Source organism: Pongo abelii, chromosome 1 (genome assembly GCF_028885655.2).
Source record: "Pongo abelii isolate AG06213 chromosome 1, NHGRI_mPonAbe1-v2.0_pri, whole genome shotgun sequence".
NCBI lineage: Eukaryota > Metazoa > Chordata > Mammalia > Primates > Hominidae > Pongo > Pongo abelii.
In genome coordinates this window covers 178,957,835-178,976,448 of record NC_071985.2, presented here as the reverse complement: position 1 = coordinate 178,976,448, position 18,614 = coordinate 178,957,835, and the positions used below count along the sequence as shown (strand labels likewise).

The following is an 18,614-nucleotide window of genomic DNA, read 5'->3' as shown; positions in this document are numbered from 1 at the left end:
TTTTCTCACATAGGGCAGGAACGCCCAGAAGTTCAGACTCAGTAGAAACGGGTTCCCTCTTTAGCCACCTCCTGCCTGCCTGCAGCACCACGTGGCTGGAGGTGATGATGGTGAAGCTGTACAAGGGTCGGTTACCAACCAGGTATCCCTCTGCCATTGACACTGCTCTGCAGGGGCTGGGGCAGCTGGGCAGAGGGCAGGAGCCTCCAGTGCAGCCGTGGGGCTGACCACATTCACAGGGGCCAGTCTTTCTAACCCCTCACCCTAGTTGACACTTGGGTGCCCCAGACCCTGGGCAGAGGGCCTAATCCATACTCAGGAACAGTGCAGGCGCCCTGACCACTGTCTCAGCTTCGCACTCCGCCAGGTCCTCAGTGAGAAGGGACCAAGCAGCTGGCTGGGGCTGGAGCCTGGAGGTGGTGGCTGCTGCTCCCTCCTGCCACATCCTCAGAAGGGCTTTCTAGGTGCCCACTGTTGAAACCTGGATCTGCCAGCCCCCAGAGTCTGCATTCTTAGTCAAGCATCTTGTGGAGGCAGGTGGGACGGGAGACCACACAGTGCTGTATTTCCCTTAGGGGATAGCTCTCCTAGTCTTTAGGTAGGACTCACCTACCAGAGTGGACTTGACGCTGTCCAAGCCATTTTCTGGGCAGCAGGGGCCTGGCCATCTGATGCAGGACACCCCCCAGGGGCCACCAGAGAAAAGTTCCTCAAGGGGCCCTTTTCCTTCCTCACCAGCTCGGGTTGCTCAGGACCAGGATTAATGACCCATCCATCTCTTTTGGGGGGCCTCTGCTCAGTGGCACTGAGTTTGGACTGGCCCTGGATCAGCCCCAGGAGATGGGGGTGGCACAGGATCGTCCCAGGGGCTGTGGATTCTCCTTCATCTGAACTCTCAAATGCAGACAAACCAGGATGATGACCTGATTCTGCTCTGTCCTGGCTCCAGCCCCAACCTGAATACCAGAAACACCAATATGTCGGTGGCTCTGGGAATTGGCACCCTGGGGTCTGGGAGCCACCGCACTTCTGATGGGGGCTGGCATTCTCTCTACTAAGTCCAACCAGGAACCCCTCAGTTTTAGCTTCGTCCTATTAAAATTTGCTTTTGAAACACTAGGATAAGAGGTTACTACCTGATACTGACATACATAAAACTTTTTAGAAAGAAGAGTTCTAAGTGGAAGTACTATCTCCTTTCTGGCACGGGCACTTTACGAAACCAGAGTAAAATCTGTCTGAAGCACTGATGACAAAGGACAGGGTGATGCCTGCACTGCTGGTTCCTGTGAGACATTTAGGCTGACATGTGACACAGACTCACAAAATGCAATGTCACTCCATTCGGTTTTGAAATAAAGTAGCCCTATGACCATACTGTACCTATTCTTTGTTCAGAAAGTTCTGGAGTGGTCACTGGCTAAAAGCAATCTAATCCCTGGCTGCGAATCACATGCCAATGGTCTCCCACCTTTGAGCCTGGTCTCAGCACAGCACTGTGTGTGTTGTGGTGCTTACTTTAGGCTGAAGGGGCTGGCCGCCCTTCCTGACAGCCCGGGCTGTGGCAGTAGGCAGGGCTCCCTCCCACAAGCTCAGGGCCTGCGGGAAGGAGAAGGGATCCACAGGACACCATGTGGGGACTTCAAGTAACATTTCACAGCTGCTATTTCGCCCACCCTCCAGTAGCCCCATGAGGCCATCACTTGCTGCCCATTTTGCAGATGACAGACTGGAGGCCCAGCCAGGCTGAGCTGCTGTCAGGACTGTGCTTTCCAGAACCAAGTTCTGAGCTTGTTCCTGTCCTGTCCACAGGGCATCATGCTCAGGGGAGAGAGAGAAATGGCCTGGGGAACAGGGACAGTCTGCCCTCTCCCTACTCTCCACCTCAGAGTCCAAAACCGCCAGGCTCTGCCGGGCCCAAGATGAGCCGTAGGTGACCACAGACCCTGTAATCCATCCTGCACCATCAACCTTGTCCGGGCCCAGTGCTACATCAATGCCAGGCTTTCCTGACCCCAGTGATGGGCCAGTGCAGACACCCTGGGTTGCTTCAAAGGATGTTTGGCTCTGGGATTTAATACTCACCCTACCCAGAGGAGTATAGGAAACATGGGTGAAGCACTTTAGGGTCTCCACATTGATAAAGTAAAATAAAGAGCAGGAGATATGCTTCCAGAGTTCCTGAGGTTGGCAAGGGTGTGTAACGTAAATAAAGATGGGTGAGCCTCTCCCGCTCCTGCTGGAGACACTCCTAGGGTCTAATGTGAGCTCTACCCCTTGTACACTGCTTGGGCGAGGCCAGGAGAGTCTCACTGCAGGGCCTCAGCCTCTGGGACCCTCACTTCTTTAAAGTGTGCCAAAGAGTGTGCTGGACTACGGGTCAAGGGCAGACATGATTAGACATCCACCACGCCCAGAGGAAGTTCTGAACTGCCAGCACACCCTGCTGCTCTCAAATAGCCTGACAACTGTTCCCAGCCTTTAGAATCTCAGTGTTACGATGGTCCTAACAAACTGTTAATGACTTTGCCAGAAAAAAAAAAAAAAAAAAAAAGAAGAAATTAAAAGCAATCACCAAACCCAAGCAACTACAGGCCTTAACATTGGTTTTAAGTCCCTAAAGTTGGAAAACACAAATAGCTTCCTTAGGGGGAGCACCCTGTGGCCAGCATCACATTGAGAACTTGACCTGGCCAGGCACAGTGGCTCACGCCTATAATCCCAGCACTTTGGGAGGCTGAGGTTGGGGGATCACTTGAGCCCAGGAGTTTGAGACCAGTCTGGGCAACATGGCAAGACCCTGTCTCTACTAAAAATACAAAAATTAGCCAGGCATGGTGGTGGGAGCCTGTAGTCCCAGCTACTTGGGAGACTGAGGATGTGGTGAGCAGAGATGATGCCACTGCACTCCAGCCTGGGTGACAGAGTAAACCCTGCCTCAAAAAAATAAAAGAAAGAATAAAAAATAATAAAACTTTATTTTTTAAAAATTAAAAAAATTTTTAAATAAAAAATATTTTAATTTTTAAAAAATAAAAATAAAAAAATCTGATTCCTGCTAAAAGAAAAAAAAAAAGGAACTGGACACTGGACCCTGCTCCTTCCAGCAGCCCTCCAGGTCAGGCACAGTTCTTATTCCCATTTTACAGATGCAGCTGCTGAGCCTCTGAGGATCCATGGGCTGGGCGGCGGCATTCAATTTTCCCTCCTCAGATTCCATCCTCCTGAGTCACACAGATCCCGTGACATCTGACAATCCAAGGCCACTGCTGATTTCTACACCAATAAAATGTGACTGCTGTGTGGCTTAGGCTGTGGGGAGGGAGAGCTGTATCTGACTCAGGAGAGGGGAAGCTCTGCTCCTACTCTGCCCCCCGCCCCCTTCCCTAGGCAGGCAGCCCTGCAGAGGTCAGCTCCAGGCGGCTGCCAGGCAGGAAGGGGCCACTCTGGCAGCTTAAAAGGAGCTAGCAGAAACACGAACTTTGGAGGATTTGAGGAAGGAACAAAACCAGAATATTGGAGCTGCAACTGCTACGGGCTTGCTTCCTTTTAGGATTATGGGGCTGGCAGAAGACAAGGACCTCCCTAAATCTTTCAACACCACAGATGTTCCAACCACCACAGAGAAGAAAGCGGTGGCTTGGGCTTGCTGTAAATACAATTCTGGGATGGAGCAGAGGGCTGTGGTTCTGTGGGGCAGATGCCTCTCCCTACAAAAGGGAGCACGTATGGGTGGGAATGGGGGGGCACTACTCCACCCTCAGGGGACCCAGAAACCAGTGCAGGGGGCCCAGAGAGTCCTGAACACCTGCATGCAACCGAGGGAGCGACCAGTGCAGCAGACTCCAGGCAGAACAGAAAAGAAGGAAAAGAACACCTGAGAACAAGCCCCTTGCCTTATTCAGATTTTCCAGCTTCCTTTAGTTAGGGGCTAGAGAATTCCCAAGGCAGGTGGAACATCGCGAACGCTCTGCCATGGCTACTATAGGAAACAGAGCCATGTGCAAACACCCAGAGGGCTGGGGGTAAGCAGCGAGATGGTTCCACAGCAGAACACCTGTCAGCAGCAACACCTGTTGCTTGGACACCCCTAACCTGGGGATGTGGAGCTGGCCACGAGGGGCGACGACTTTGTTGTGACCGCAAGAGGTATCTGAGGGCACCTGAGATGCTTTCTTCCAATGGCTTCTAAACTGCCCTTCGTGGCAGCGGAGCCCTCTGGTCAGAAAGAATCCCGGCTGAAGTGGGTGCTGGGGTCCTGCCAGCGTGGCCCCCTCTCACCAGAGAATCGCGGACACAGTCCTCATTTAACAGGTGGGGAAACTGAAGCCTGCTGGGGCCCACAGAGGTCAAAGTGATTCATCCAAGGACAGACACATGCTGAGTCGCAGGCAGAGCTAGGAAGGCCACTCATCTGCCCCGCCTCTGGGACACAACCAATGGTGGCCCTAAGCCATCTCAAGTCTACCTCACCCAGGGGAGGCAGCTCTGAGGTTCAGGAGCTCCCTGCCCTTCTTCAGACCCCATGATAGGATACCGCACCCCAAAACGATCTGCCAACTAGAAGGCCGCAGCTGTCCCCTTTTTCCTAGCTCCCTGGCGGGGGGCCTCAACTCTGCCTGCCATCTGCAAGGGGCTGTCCTGGGCAGCGCATGAGGCCAGCCTGCCACAGAAGCGGACAGGAGCAGGGGATGCGGCCATGCCCTTCCTCTCACCCCTGCGAACTGAGAGATGTGGCAGACTGACAGAGCATGGAAAGAGGAGAGAAGGCGGGTGCACACAGATGGCCAGGGAGATGGACAGACAGACAGGTGGTGGTTACCTGTGGGCCAGGACCCATGGGCCCCATGCCTCGGGGAGGGTTCATTCTCTGCATTGATCCTCCCATGTTGGGGTGGCCTGCGTGAGAGAGGAGGCACGTCATGGGATGGCAGGAGTAGAGGGAGGAGGAGCCCCTCCTGGCATCCCCAGCCACCCCTAGGCCCACCCTGCCCTCCCTACCTTGTTGTCGTGTGGGATCCATAGAATTGGGCAGCAATGGCTGTGTCCCAGGAACTCCTCCCGGAGGCTGAAAGAGATGCAAGACAGAAGCTGAGGAGCTGCTCCAGAGCTGCTGGACATGGGGAGAGGCATCTACCTGTCCCACCCAGTTCCCCACCTGATCACGTGGAGCCACTCATGGCCTCCCTGAGACCACTTCTGCTGCCTGCCAGTGGCAGAAGGTCACCCTGGGCCTACCAGTCAGCTGGAACTGGTGTTAACTAAAACTGTGGCGTTGTTTGGGGGACTCTGTGGGAGGGACACCATCGCCTCATCCTGCTGTCTTGGAGTAGGGGGTCTGTGTACCTAACAGAGCTCTGAAATGAGGCAGGAGACCAAATTCTCTAGGTCTTGCTCTGGCTGCAGCACCAACCACCTTCCTCTCAGAGGCAGCAGTGCCCACTCCCTCCTTCTGCCCAAACCCCAGCCATGCAGTTGAAGCCAAACCCCATCTTGCCTTTGTCTCACAGACACATACCTCCTTTTAGCTCTACTTCCAAATTACAGGGACTGAGACACCCACTACCTAAAATCCTATCGCTGTGGAAAGCCCTGTTTAAAGGGGAAAAAAGAATGAGGAGGCTTTTAGGATTGAGATGGGGAAACTGAGGTCACAGGCCTGAGGGCTCCCAGGCACAGGCTGCAGAGCCAAGTGAGCACCCAGGTCACATCCCATCAGCTTCTACAATAGGGAATGCCACCCAGCCCCGGGGCAGGACAGGTGGCCACTAGGAGAGGGGCAGGGGTACCAGACGAGAACCCGGCTCCAGAGCTGGGGCCATCGGTGGTGCTGGTGTGGTTACTAATGAGAAGGAAAACATGGGGGCCACGGGTTTCCTGGGTGAACACTTGGCCCACCCGCTGTGAAAACCTATTAAAAGCAATTTACTTGAGACTGAAGTTATTCCAGCTGCAACTGGAAAAAGAGAGTAGGAGTTGCTGGGGGGAAGTTTGTTTCTAGGACTCCATCCCTTAGGGCTAAATACGAGCTTTTGCCTTCAAGAGGAAAAGCCTTTGGTGATGGCTGGTCATCTTTCCTCATCTGCAGGTGCCAGTGCTGCTCAATGGCTGGGCATCTGTGACAGGGGTCTGTCCTCAAGGGCCCCCAGCCCAGACTGAGCTGCTATGGGGGAGGCTGAGTGGGGAGCTCTTCTGCCTTGAGCTCAATGGTGAACTTCAAACCGGTTTTGGAACGAGGTGGTGGAAAGCGAAGGGACAGACTGTCACTGATTTCCCTAGCTTCAGAATGGAACAGGGGAGCGGGTATGTGTGGTTAAGGTACAAGAGGATGGTGTGAGGGCCTAGGGAGTATCTGATGTTCACAAAGTAGAACTGGTATTTGTTTTTTTGTTTTTTTTGTTTTTTGTTTTTTTTTTCATTTTTTTTTTCTTTTTTTTAAAGACAGGGTCGCTTGCTCTGTTGCCCAGGTTGGAGTGCAGTAGTGTGACCATAGCTCACTGCAGCCTCGAACCCCCAGGCTCAAGCAATTCTCCTGCCTCAGCCATCCCAAGAGCTGGGACTACAGGCATGCGCTGTCACACCCGGCTAATTTTTAAATTTTTTGTATTGATGGGGTCTCGCTATGTTGCCTGGGCTCGTATCAAACTCCTAGGCTCAAGTGATCCTCCTGCTTCAGCGTCCCAAAATGCTGGGATTACAGGTGTCAGCCTCCGCACCTGGCCCACAAAGTGGCATTTAGCACCTGCTGTTTCCGTCTGCTTGGGGGTGCTCACCGTCTGTCTTTCCAATTCCTGGATTTTCAGTTGTTCTGGCCTCTCACTTTCTCCCAGCCCTGCTTCCTGGCCCCAGGTTCCCTAGCTCTGAATCACTTGGCTGGTTTGCGTCTGCCCACTGGGGGTTTGTGGTTTTTATGGAGTCCTGGTGACTCAGGAAGGCCTGCCTCTGAGGCTGTCTGGACTGGGGGATCCCAGGACATGGAGGTGGATGGGGGACCTTCAGGGTCATGAGTTACCCAGTGCAGGACCACCCCATCCAACCCTGACAGCGCAGCCATGGGGCTTGGCAGTCACTCTCTCCAGCTAGCCCAATGCTGACCACCAATTCTTGGAGAAAGCTCCTCCTTGGATTCCTCTAACCCTCCTATGTGTCGGAACTCCAGGAGCAAAGCTGGGCTGTCCAGAGGCTCAGAGGGGACCTGGAGGTCGCGTCCCTCACTGAGGTGACCCTGAGACAGGCACAGACAGTCTGGGCCTCTTCTATCAGGGAAAGAAGGTGTGCAATGACCAAGGAAAGGGGTCTCAAACTGAGAGGGCTGAAGCCCTCAAACTTAAGGAGGAAAAACAATGGCTCGTATATGGGACCATAATTACACGCTGTGCACACACCCTTGGGGCCTACAGGGGGGCGAGTTGCTCTGGGGCTCCTGGACGGAGGCCAGCTCTTCTCCTACAGCACTGCGTGTGGGGCAAGGCACAGGAAGCATCTGCCCAGGAAACGGACAAATCCCTGCTGCATCCGCGTGCTCTCTCACCTGCCCCGCCAGCACAGCCAGCCTGCCAGGTGGGACCTCTGCTGAGATGTGTGTGGGAGGGCTCTCTGACAACCCTGGATTCCAGCCACTCTCTCCTAAACCCGGCTGAACTCCACTGTCACCACCCATCCAACCACCTGCACTTGAAAAAACAGCAACTCTCCATGCACAGCCTCTAGCCAGGGAGGCAGATGGGAGGCAGGCCTCGTAAGACCCTGAGGCCACGTCACTGACCGTTTGCTTCTTGTTTCCCTAAGGGCCCTTCTCACTCCCCTCACCCAGAAGGCACATTCATAATGGCCTGTGAGACCCAGCAAGTCCTCTAGTCTCTGCTCCCTTTACCCGTCACAGGACAGAACTGAGCTAACTCGGGTGGCACAGGGCTTCTGTTAACTGGCAGCCCCAAAGAGGGCACTCTTCAAGAAACCCCCAGGGATAATACCTGTGGAAGGGGCACATCCCTCTTTGGAGGATAAAAATTTCTTGAGGTCACAGGAAACTGGAAAACCAGTGTAGATTTCTTTTTTTATCTTTTTTCTTTTTTTTTTTTTTTTGAGATGGAGTCTCGCTCTGTCACCCAAGCTGGAGTGCAATGGCGCAATCTCAGCTCACTGCAGCCTCCGACTCCTAGGTCCCAGCGATTCTCCTGCCTCAGCCTCCTGGGTAGCTGGGATTACAGGCATACGCCATCACGCCTGGCTAATTTTTGGATTTTTAGTAGAGACAGGGTTTCACCATGTTGGCCAGGCCAGTCTCGAACTCCTGATCAAGCAATCCACCCGCCTGAGCCTCCCAAAGTGCTAGGATTACAGGCATGAGTCACTGCGCCCAGCTCCAGTGTAGATTTCTATGGAGGTGGGGGGGGGGGGGCGGTTTTGGCAGGGAGGTTGGGGAAACTGGTGTGTAATGCGAAGTACAGATGATGGATTTATCCCCCATTTGCTCTCGAGTGGTTGCTCATGCTTAGTTGCTGAGTAGAAATATACACACCCCCTCTCCATATCTTTTAATTGCCAGAAGAAGGGCCACCACAATTACGATAAGGAAGTAGCTCCTTTCTCCCTGGCAGAGGCCAGTTTGGACCAAGAAGAGCTCCTGGGTGGGCGGGTGGGAAGGCTGCTGCTGGTGCCCCTATGTGCCACGGCAAAGCAGGCCCAGAGATGATGGGTTAAAAACACAGATGGGGGCAGCAATCTTACATCTGTGAAGGCTGAGGAATGGGGTAGGGTAGAGTACAATTAGCACTGGGCTGCAACCAAGATCAACTCCAGCCCAGCTCACTTTGGGAAGTCACTCCTCCACTCTGACCTTTTGTTTCCTCATCTGTGATGTATCCAGGGATCCCTTCTTTTGCTCAAAAAGCTGGGTCTCTAATTCCTCTTGTCCAAATTTGTCCCCTTCATGTCAGAGAAAATAGAAAATGAAGGATTTTTGGAGAGAGAGAGAGAAAAAAAAAAAGGTGGGAACCCGATAGGCAATTTAACATTAAAGTTGGAGAGCTGGCCAGGCACGGTGGCTCACGCCTGTAATCCCAACACTGTGGGAGGCCAAGGCAGGCATCACATGAAGTCAGGAGTTTGAGACCAGCTGGCCAACATGGTGAAAGCCTGTCTCTACTATAAATACAAAAATTAGCCGGGCGTGGTGGCGCACACCTGTAATCCCAGTTACTTGGGTGGCTGAGGCAGGAGAACTGCTTGAACCCAGGAGGCGGAGGTTGCAGTGAGCGGAGATCGCACCACTGCACTCCAGCCTGGGAGACAGAGCAAGACTCCGGTTAAAAAAAAAAAAAAAAAAAAAGACAATTGGAAACCCCTGGTTATGATCATCTCTCCATAGTGCCTGCATCACCTCACTCAGGAGCCTTCTTGCAGAGCCCTGAGAATGAAAAGCATCACACTCAGACAATGCTAATTTAGTTGGTGACTAAACTCCCAGTTCAAAGGGAACAAGGACTGGATGCGCTGGGGCTTCTGTCAGATTGTTTTGAAGGGCTTTTGCAAAGTCACTGAAATAATTCTGTTTTAAAAAATTGGGGCATAAAATTTCCCTGATGTTTCTTGAAAGTTTCTTTTAAGTCTGTTTATCCTCAAAAGAGGCATCTATTCGTATTTACCTCTGCAACTCCTCTCCTGCCCTGAACCAGGGAGGGTGGCATGGGGGCTGATTTCTCCAGACCACCTAGAATTGCCAACCCTAATGGGCCAGCGTAAGGCATATGACCCCAGGCAAAAATCCCTCCCGTAATCAGACCCCTTTTCTAATTACACGAACAAATCCTTTCTTGTTTTGAGTTGGGTCTGGGAAGCAGGCAGACATTGCTGAAAAACTCACAAATCTCCTGCTCCGCTGCATCCAGGCTCCTGATCTAAGCATTCCTACGGGCCATTTCCCCCCCTAATAGCAGGATTATATTTACCAGCCTTGGCAATTCTCAAAAGCTTCTAGGAAAAAATGCACATTGTCAATTAACTTCATTAAGGAGGAAGACCCTCTTCCAAGAAGCGGGTGGAAGGGAGGGGCAGGGCATTACCATCTTCTCTAGAATAGCCGAAACCCTGCAATCCCAGATGCGCCTTGGCTCCATCTGCTGCCACCTTCTGAACTCCGGAATGGGCTGTCCAAAGGCCATCTGGAGAGGCAGGTGAACTGCCGCACCATGGGCACAGCGGGGACATGGGGCCCTCTCTGGGGAACAGCTAGTAAGCTACCAGCCACGTTAAACCTGCCCCTCCACCCCTCAATCCTTTCCCTCTTTGTGTCAAAGTCCACCTAGGGCCAAGGATGGCTGAGGGAGGGGAGAGAGAACATGAAAAGGTACAGTACCTGGTTTCCCATTCTGATCGGGGGCCTGGGGCCGCCTGCGTATCTCGGTGACATAAAAGGCTGCAATTATAGGGAATTAGTTCAATGACAGCCTGCTCTACTACACAGTGACAAACACAAATGCTCTCCACTCCACAAAGTCCAGTTTTGTTATAACTAGTGATCTTTTAAGTTCCTTCTCCTGGTAGCCTCTTCTCTTTGAGCAAAACTTCCTTTGGGCAGAGGGAACGATAGATCCACACAACAAATGTGTCTCTTGACTCCACATTTGTTTGTGGAGATCTACTCTGGGTGGAAGGGCAGCGGCTGGGACTTTGCATAAGACACGAAAAACAGTTAAATCAACGCAGGGCAGAGGAGGAAACCTCTGCTCTCGGTAAGGGCAAATAAAAGGGTAAGAAGGACTTATACGTAACATTTTAAGGGTCTGCAGACAAAGCTGGACACACGAGCACGCACACAGGCACACACACACAGAAACCACCAGCGGGGATGGAGAGGGGAGCGAGGACTGGGGGGGAAACGCCATGGAAACGGGAAGGAGACAGCGGGCTCCCTAACTTAATGCAGGGGAATGGCAGGAAAGCTTTCTCAGCAGCACGAGTGCACAAAGAAAAGGCTCGGGATGCAGCTTCGGTTACAAACAAATGGTGAACCAAACTCAAAACCAAACCAAAAAGTGAGAGAGGAAAAAACAAAAACGCAAAGGCCGCTGACAAGGTCACAGAAATATATATTTTTTCCTTTTGGTTTCGTATCCAAGCTGGGTGTGATATCCGAGGACTGAAGACTATCTTTAGAAAAAAGAAATTTCTAAAAAAATTTATTTTGTCAATAAAGACTCGCAGGCAGTGGCTAGAGCACATTTTGATTTTTGTTTTTCCTCTGCGGGCTCTCTGCTTCCTCCGCGCCCCGCGTCCCCGGCGGGCGGGAGCGCCACGGTGCGTTTACCTGACTGTGGGGTCCCATCATGCTGCTAGGATTGTGAGGTGGAGGCTGTGCGTGCGGCGAGGGCTGTGACCCCGGAGGACCCTGTGAGGCCAGACAGTAGAGGCAGGTTATAGATCACAGCACATGGAGAAGCGCAGAAGCAGCTTAAAAGAACAAAAATTAAACCAAAACGAAGGGTGGGCGGCGGGCGTGCGGGGGGGTGGGCTCTGGTTGGTGGGAGGTGGTGGAGCTGCTGCTTTGGTCGCCGGCTCAACGGTGTAAAACGGCGAGCGGGAGCGAGAGAAGCTGATAAATACATTCACAGGAGGTTGAAAGAACAAAAAATGAAGCACCTCTGTCAAAGCACACGGGAGTACAGTCCTGGACACAGCCTACCCTTGGAGCGGAGTTTGCCATGTTAAATACGTTGGTTGAGACAGGCTCAGAGGGAGTACAGTGATGCACAGACACAGGGACCCAGGCGCAAAGCATGTAGGTGCCGCTTGCACGGGAGGTGGGGAAGGATCAGGAAAGGCCCTGCCCTCAAGGAGCTCACAGTCTGGGGGACAGTGACACGGCTATGAGTGACTCGAGGCAGGACTGATCAAGTGTCAGGGAGAGGCCTAGGCGACGGGTTTCCTGGGGGCATGAGGGCCAGGGGCACCGACGGATAAACAACAGAGGCAAGAGGAGCAAGCGGCACCACAGATGTCACACACAGGGAGTGGGGAGGACAGTGAGTGAGGGCCACATGGTATGGGCAGCGCAGACTCGCACACCGTGAATTCACCTGCACTTCAAAGCAGCCCTGTGAGGCGGGGTTTCTCATTCCAATTTTTACTGTTGAGGAATCTGAGTCTCGAGGGATGAAGGAACTTGGCCATGGCCACAAAACTGGTCAGTGGCAGAGCTGGATGAGAAGCCCCATGGGTCCAAGGCCCATCTCCAGCCCTGAAACCCAAGAGTTCCGGTGCAGAGCTGGGGAGAGGTGCAAGCGCATGAAGGGTGGGGACCCCTGACTGCTGGGCGAGTGGGTGGGCTGTCCTTTCCATACCTCAGTTCCAAGCTGACCCCCACCCCCACCGCCTCAACCCTGGGCTATGCTGACCTCGAACCCCCCCACCCCACCCCACCCCAGAAGACATGGGCAGATGAATTCACTTCAACCTTGGGGTTACAAACTATGGGTAGAAACTCACTCAGCAATTCAGCAAGCTGCAATAATTATTTCTTAAAAATCCGAGGTAATAAAAAAAAGTCAGAGAGCTTTGTGTATTTTAAGGCAGGTGTCTTTCACGAACCCCGGTTTTGTGTGTAAATATTCATGTGTGTGTAGACTGGGTCACATCACCAAAGGACTCTCCTACCATGGGTCACAGTCAGTAAGCGCAGAGGGCTGCCTCGGAAGCACGTTCCAGCCCATCCAGCGTGGGATGCTGATGCCAGGGATGAGGAGAGAGGCCTCCATTCGCTCTTCCCCACCCATGACTGTGCTGTTTTTTAGAGGTTGGTTTTTAGAAAAATTCAAAATGTGCACAGGGGGTGTGGCTAAATTAAAAAGAGAGAGGAGCTGCCTAGGTAGGGTTTCCCCCTTGGCCTTCTCCTGCGGAGCCAGGCTGCCAGCCGCCTGCCCACTGGGGAGGAGGGGCGTGGGCCCACAGAGAAGAGGTGTGCAGAGAACATCGCAGGGGGCTGTACAGGAACCCAAGGGTGCCGCCGCTGACAGGCCTGGGAGTTTCTTGGCCAAGCGAGGAGCTGCTCACTTCCGGAAAGCTCCGAGGAGCAGATGTTCCCCTACCTGCCACGCTACTAATTTCAACAAGTGTGTGTCTTTCTAGCGGCTGCCAGCAACGGCATGGTTTGTTACCATGAGCAATTTTCTTAATTAACAGACATTAATTAGCCATTTAGCAATTTTGCAAGCATTTGTTTAGCGGCTTTCCTAAACATGAATACCACTGTGATAATGGCACTGATTAGAGGGTCCCCTAATTAACAGTACAGGGAAGGAAAATTGAAATCACATAAATTAAAAAGGGAGGGGAGTTAATGAAGGCGGGACATATTTGCACCTGCAAGTCTTTTGTACCACGTAACTTGGGTGTAATGTAAACAAGATAATTTGAAGCCAACCCCCAAAAAAAGAAATATGAAAAGAACAGAGGAGGAAGGTTCAAGGGTGAGGTCCAGTTGCCAAGAGGGGGCAAAAGGCCTTCTGTTGGTTCCTCGGCTCTTGGCAAGAAGGGAGTGCCTCCTCCCTCGCGTCCTTCCCTTCCTGGTAACTGAGTGCTTCCTCAGGGCGAGCAGTGGGGCTCTGGGCAAGCCCCTCACACCTGTGTGCCCAGTGGTCAGGGAGGGCAGGCGGCTGGCTCACTGACAGATTAGAGAAAACAGAAGTGAAGCACCCAAGGGCGTGTGGCGCACACGGTGGGGCCTCAATCTACAGCAGCCTTTACAAAGGACCAGTGCTCCAACCGGGGTCTGCTGAGGTCCAGAGAGCAAGGCTGGCATGTGTGCCTCCTCTGCGCCTCCCTCAGAAGCGCCCCTGGGGGACTCTGGTGACCAGTCCCTGGATAAGCAGAGGTGGCATAGGCTTGCTCTTGGCACAGCTGCCTCAAGAAAAAAAGCTGACCAGCGGTTAAGGATGGAGCCAGGCTGGTCAGGGAGACCCCAGCCCAGCCCCACCACCTCTCTGGCTCGTGGGGAACAGTGGGGAACGAGCTGTTAAATCTGGGGCGAGAAGAGCAGCTAGAAGTCTTGCCTCTGACTTGGAGCTAGGGGTTAGAATGATGAGGACCAGGAATCTTGGCCCAGGCCAACCAGTCACTCAGGGAGAAAAATGATACCTGACAGAGGCCAAGCTAAAGCTCAGTGCCCACCTCCTCAGGGCACAGAGCTCCTCTCCCATCTGCAGTGAGGCGCTGACAGGCTCTGCCTGCCCACCTCTCGGCACAGAGCCAAACGCCTGCCATTTCCCAACGGGCCACCCACGTCCACATCCACAGAGAACTCCTCCGTGTCTCCGCTACCTCCACTCAGCCCGGAGCTCCGTCACTACATTCCCTGTGTCTGGGCTGTGTCCCTAAGACCCTGTGGCATCACAGGAGGAACCCCCACATAGCCTAGCAGTCTCGTGGGCAGAGATCCGTGTTTGTGGAAGCATTTGCTTCTGCAAAGAACATGACAGATGAGCTGCCCATCTCTATGAGGAGTCAGGGGCTCTGCTGCCCTCTGTTTTATTAGGCCACAAAAAGTGATCTCGTCTTCCTTCCCAGCCTGCATTCTCAACAAGAGATCCACAGGTAGGTTTGAAGAAGACGGACTTTGTGCTCTTTTGGATTTGTTACCCACTCGGGCAAAAGGCTACACAGGAGGCAGACAACAACAAAAAAGGATCTAGGTTGAGGGCTCTACCTTTGGTGGGATGAGGGCTGCTCTCTTCCCCAAACTCTGAACAGACTCAGCAGGCAGGCAGAGTGGACTGTGGTGGAAGGTGAGAGGAGGAGGGAGTCTCAAAGTTGATGATACTGATGTGCTTTTCCATGCAGGACAACTCTCTGGTGAGGCTTCCACTTGCTGGAAGCTTTTGAGGAACCAAAAATGGGTGCATCTGGAGGACTGCTTGGCCAGCAGGCCCAGCTCCATTCAGACCATCTCCCCCAATGGGCGCTGGATGCCTTCAGTTGCAGAGGTTGCCTAATTAACCTTCCAGGGATGCGGTGGATCAGGGCAGATGGCACCCCGGAGGTGTGCAAAATATCAGGCTAGACTAGGTGGCTGGGGGTCCTTACTAGATGCTTAGGGAGAATGGCACCTGCCCAGGGGTCACCTGTTAGGTGGCTTTGACAGATTCTATCATCCCTTCCTCCAACATTTGCAGGGGAGGAGAAAAGAGAGGCCCATGACAGAGGTGTGACCTCTCCAAGACCACAGAAAACTAGTTGGCATCTGAACCACATATCCTAACTCTACCCCAGGGCTCTCCTCACAACATCACATTCCCATTCGCATCTCTTTTAGATGAAGAAATAGGGTTTGGAAGGAACTGGGTTCGAATCCTGGCTCTGCCCCTGACTGCATTTCCATTATCTCGTCAGTGGAATGGGGCCGTGAGAGTAACAATAACAGGGAGTGTGGCCTCCACCTACATAAGCTCATCTAATCCTGGACTCCTCGCAGTAAGGGATCAATTGCCCCATTTTATTGCCAAGGAACTGAGGCTTGGAAAGATACAGGCACTCCAGGATTGCATAGCTATTACGTGGTGGAGCCAGTCCTCGATGTCTGATTCTAGAGTCTAAGGGGGTCCTGGGTAGCCCATCATTCTACAAGACTTCGAGCGGCACCTCCATGTCATCTGTCAGGGCAGAGAGCAAAGGGCAAAGTGGAATGAACCCAAGGCTGAAGGACTTGGGAGAGCACTGAGATGCCGGGTGCTGACCTCCTATGTGGCCAGCCAGCCCCATGCTGGGGTCTGGAGGCACATCAGGCTTGTCCTGACCCTGAGGAGCTGCCAGGCTAAGGACAAAAACGATGACACAGAGAAATAAGCTTAAGTGTTGGCTTAACCTGCCAGGGGCTCTAAGAGAGGGTGATGCCTACCTCCCTCTCACTCCTGGACAGGTAAACTGAGGCCCAGAGTGGCCACAGCATGTAGGCCTGGTACCCCCATGAGCCAACCGGAACTGGGATGAGAACTAGGGTCCACTGATGGGTCAGAGCTTTCCACTGCACTGCACTGCACTGCCTCTGCAGGGTGATGGCAGCAGGACCAAGCCCTGGGGTGGACCCCAACATGGGGGAAAATCCCCACGCCTGAATCTGGGAAAAGGAGGCAGGAAACATGCCCACTTCCTGTCCAGCCTTCCAGCTGCCCTGGACCCTGTTAATGGACTCGCTATTCCATCTCAGCCGGCCCCAAGATCTCTGAGTGGAGACAACTAACTCCCGTAGTTCCTTGTTATTCTTTCTCCTGTAATTTCAGCACTGGGTAGTGTTCCATCCAGCAGCTCCTGAGAGCCACTTAGGCAGGGCCCAGGAGGCTCTGTTATGGGTGTGATCGAGGCAAACACTGGGCCACTTCACGAAAACTCCTAAGTGTGGACACTGATGGTCAGTGAAAAAGCCTTTACCCACATTGACACCGTGGGGAGCAGAGCACTCCCACTGTAAAACGGATTCAAGGACTCTGCGGAAAAGCATTTTAGAACCATCAGCAGGACCCCCAGCCCTCCCGCACACTCCGGCTAAGTCCCTGCACTTCATCTGAAGCCGTCCTGGAGAGGCAGGTTGTGGTGTGACAGGAAGCGCCCAGCATTATGCAGGCCTGGGATCCAATCCCAGCTCCTCCGGTTCATTCCGAGTCCAGTTTCCCAACGGCGCTGAGCCTCACTGCCCTCATAAAGGAAACGAGGACTATTCCACAAACACTGCAGGGCTGTGGCACAGCTGGCAGTGTGAGGCACACAGGGTCCCCAGTCCTGGTCCCCATCCTTCTGCTCCTGTGGCCACTCGCCTGCCCTTTACAAGGAAAGCAGGAGTTTGACGTCTGGCCTGATCTCACCAGGTCTGCTGAAGGCCATATATCCTTTTTCATGAAGGCTTTCCTGCTCCAGCCCTTCAAGCGCTCTCTAAACACAGAGCCTTTCCTTACTCCATATCTGGGGGTGCCATGTGGACCCAGGCCAGGCCACTCACCCCCACAGGTACCTCGGGGCAGGGCCCAACCAGAGCAGCAGGGCTGAGGCAGCAGGCGACCACACTGCCATGGGCAACGGGCAAGACCCAACAAGCCCCTGGGCAGGCACATCTAACACCTTGGGGCTCATAGGAACCAGGAAGAAAAGTTAGTACCAAAAGGGTGACCAAGTTGGTCTTTTGAGCTAAGGATTCTTGGAGCTGGATGGAGCATAGCTCCTTAAAAATAAAACCAAAAAAAACAAAAACAAAAACAAAAGCAAAACAAACAGGCTGGGCACAGTGGCTTACACCTGCAATCCAGCATTTTGGGAGGCTGAGGCAGGAGGATTGCTTGAGCCTAGGAGTTTGAGACCAGCCTGGGCAGTATGGCAAAACTCCATCTCTACAAAAAAATACAAAAGCTAGCCAGGTGTGGCAGTGTGCGCCTGCGGTCCCAGTTACTCAGGAGACAGAGGTGGGAGGATCCCTTGAGCCAGGGAGGTGGAGGCTGCAGTCAGCTGTGATCATGCCACTGCACTCTAGCCTGGGTGATGGTGAGACCTGTCTAAAAAAATGAAACAAGGCAAAACAAAACAAAACCAAGAACAAAATAAACCTATACCGATTTTTTAAAGGAGAAAATAAGCTATGTGTTAAGTTAAATATTCCCCAAACTCACTGCTTCTTCCCCAAATGCCACCCATATTCCTCAAATCTGCCTACACCTGTCTAGAAATCATGGGCTTGCCGAGAAATAAAGCTGAGACTCAAGTCCTGGCTCTATGGGTTCAGAGGCATGCCTGGGAGGGGAAGTGTGAGGACAGGCTGTGACCTGTGCTGAGGGCACTGGTCCCAAAACCCAAAAAGCACTAGGGCTGGAGTCCTGGCCTTGTCGCCCTGGGTCTTGGCAGCGCATCCCTCAAGCGAGGTGGGGAGTATAGGCTATGATTCTCTCATGGGTCACGAAAGCTGGGAGAGTTCTCTGTAAACTGCTGACAGCTACCCAGACAGACGCCATTACTACCCAGCCAAATCTATCTTTTGTCTTCACAGAAGGCTGCTGAGGAAAGGGGACTTGAGGTTTTAGGTTGTTAAGAGATAAAACACTCCACACATCCTCGTCCCTCCTGACTCCTAGGACACTGGCCACTGCTCTGGAGAGGCTGAAGGAGTGGGTTTTCTCAACCAGCAGCGGGACGCAGAGGACCTGCGGTACTGGTGGCCTGTGTAATCTGCCTGTTAGGTGTGTCACTTTAATTGAGTGAATACAAAATTACAATAATTATACACAGCAAAAGGCACTTGACAGACAATCCAATTTGCTCCTTGGTCCCAAATACTGACAGAAAATGGCGTAAGCTCAGTCTGGGGAGAAGGCCAAGGTGTGCTCAGGTGCCACAGACATCCGGAATCTGTCACCATGGTCTGCCTCACCCACAGCCCCCGAGGAGAGGGAAGCTGACCAGACGGGGGAAGGAAGGGAAAGCAAGTCAATTTTACATGCAGTCTTTGGCGGAAAAGTTATTTCCTCATTTCAACCTATGGGAATGAACTTGGCATGGCTTGGAGAGGGGTTGTGTGAAGGGTGTGGGTGTGGGTGTGTGTGTGTGTGAAGGGTGTGGGTGTGTGTGTGTTTACAGGCCAGAGC

General features: G+C 53.0%; 1 protein-coding gene across 13 annotated transcripts in view; it reads right to left on the bottom strand.

Moving 5' to 3' along the window:
* Window positions 1-18,614, bottom strand: part of SSBP3 (single stranded DNA binding protein 3) — a 177,928-nt gene that overhangs the window by 19,505 nt on the left and 139,809 nt on the right. For 5 of the 13 annotated variants that reach the window (XM_024246600.3, XM_054534412.1, XM_054534417.1 and 2 more), the window contains 3 exons: window positions 10,358-10,417; window positions 5,002-5,068; window positions 4,823-4,899 (listed from right to left, as the gene is read on the bottom strand). In XM_024246600.3, the coding sequence (XP_024102368.1) occupies window positions 4,823-4,899; window positions 5,002-5,068; window positions 10,358-10,417 (204 nt within the window). Of the gene's footprint in view, window positions 1-4,822; window positions 4,900-5,001; window positions 5,069-10,064; window positions 10,164-10,357; window positions 10,418-11,308; window positions 11,390-18,614 lie in introns of all 13 variants that reach the window. The other 8 variants (XM_054534388.2, XM_054534391.1, XM_054534400.2 and 5 more) reach the window with 4 other exon arrangements.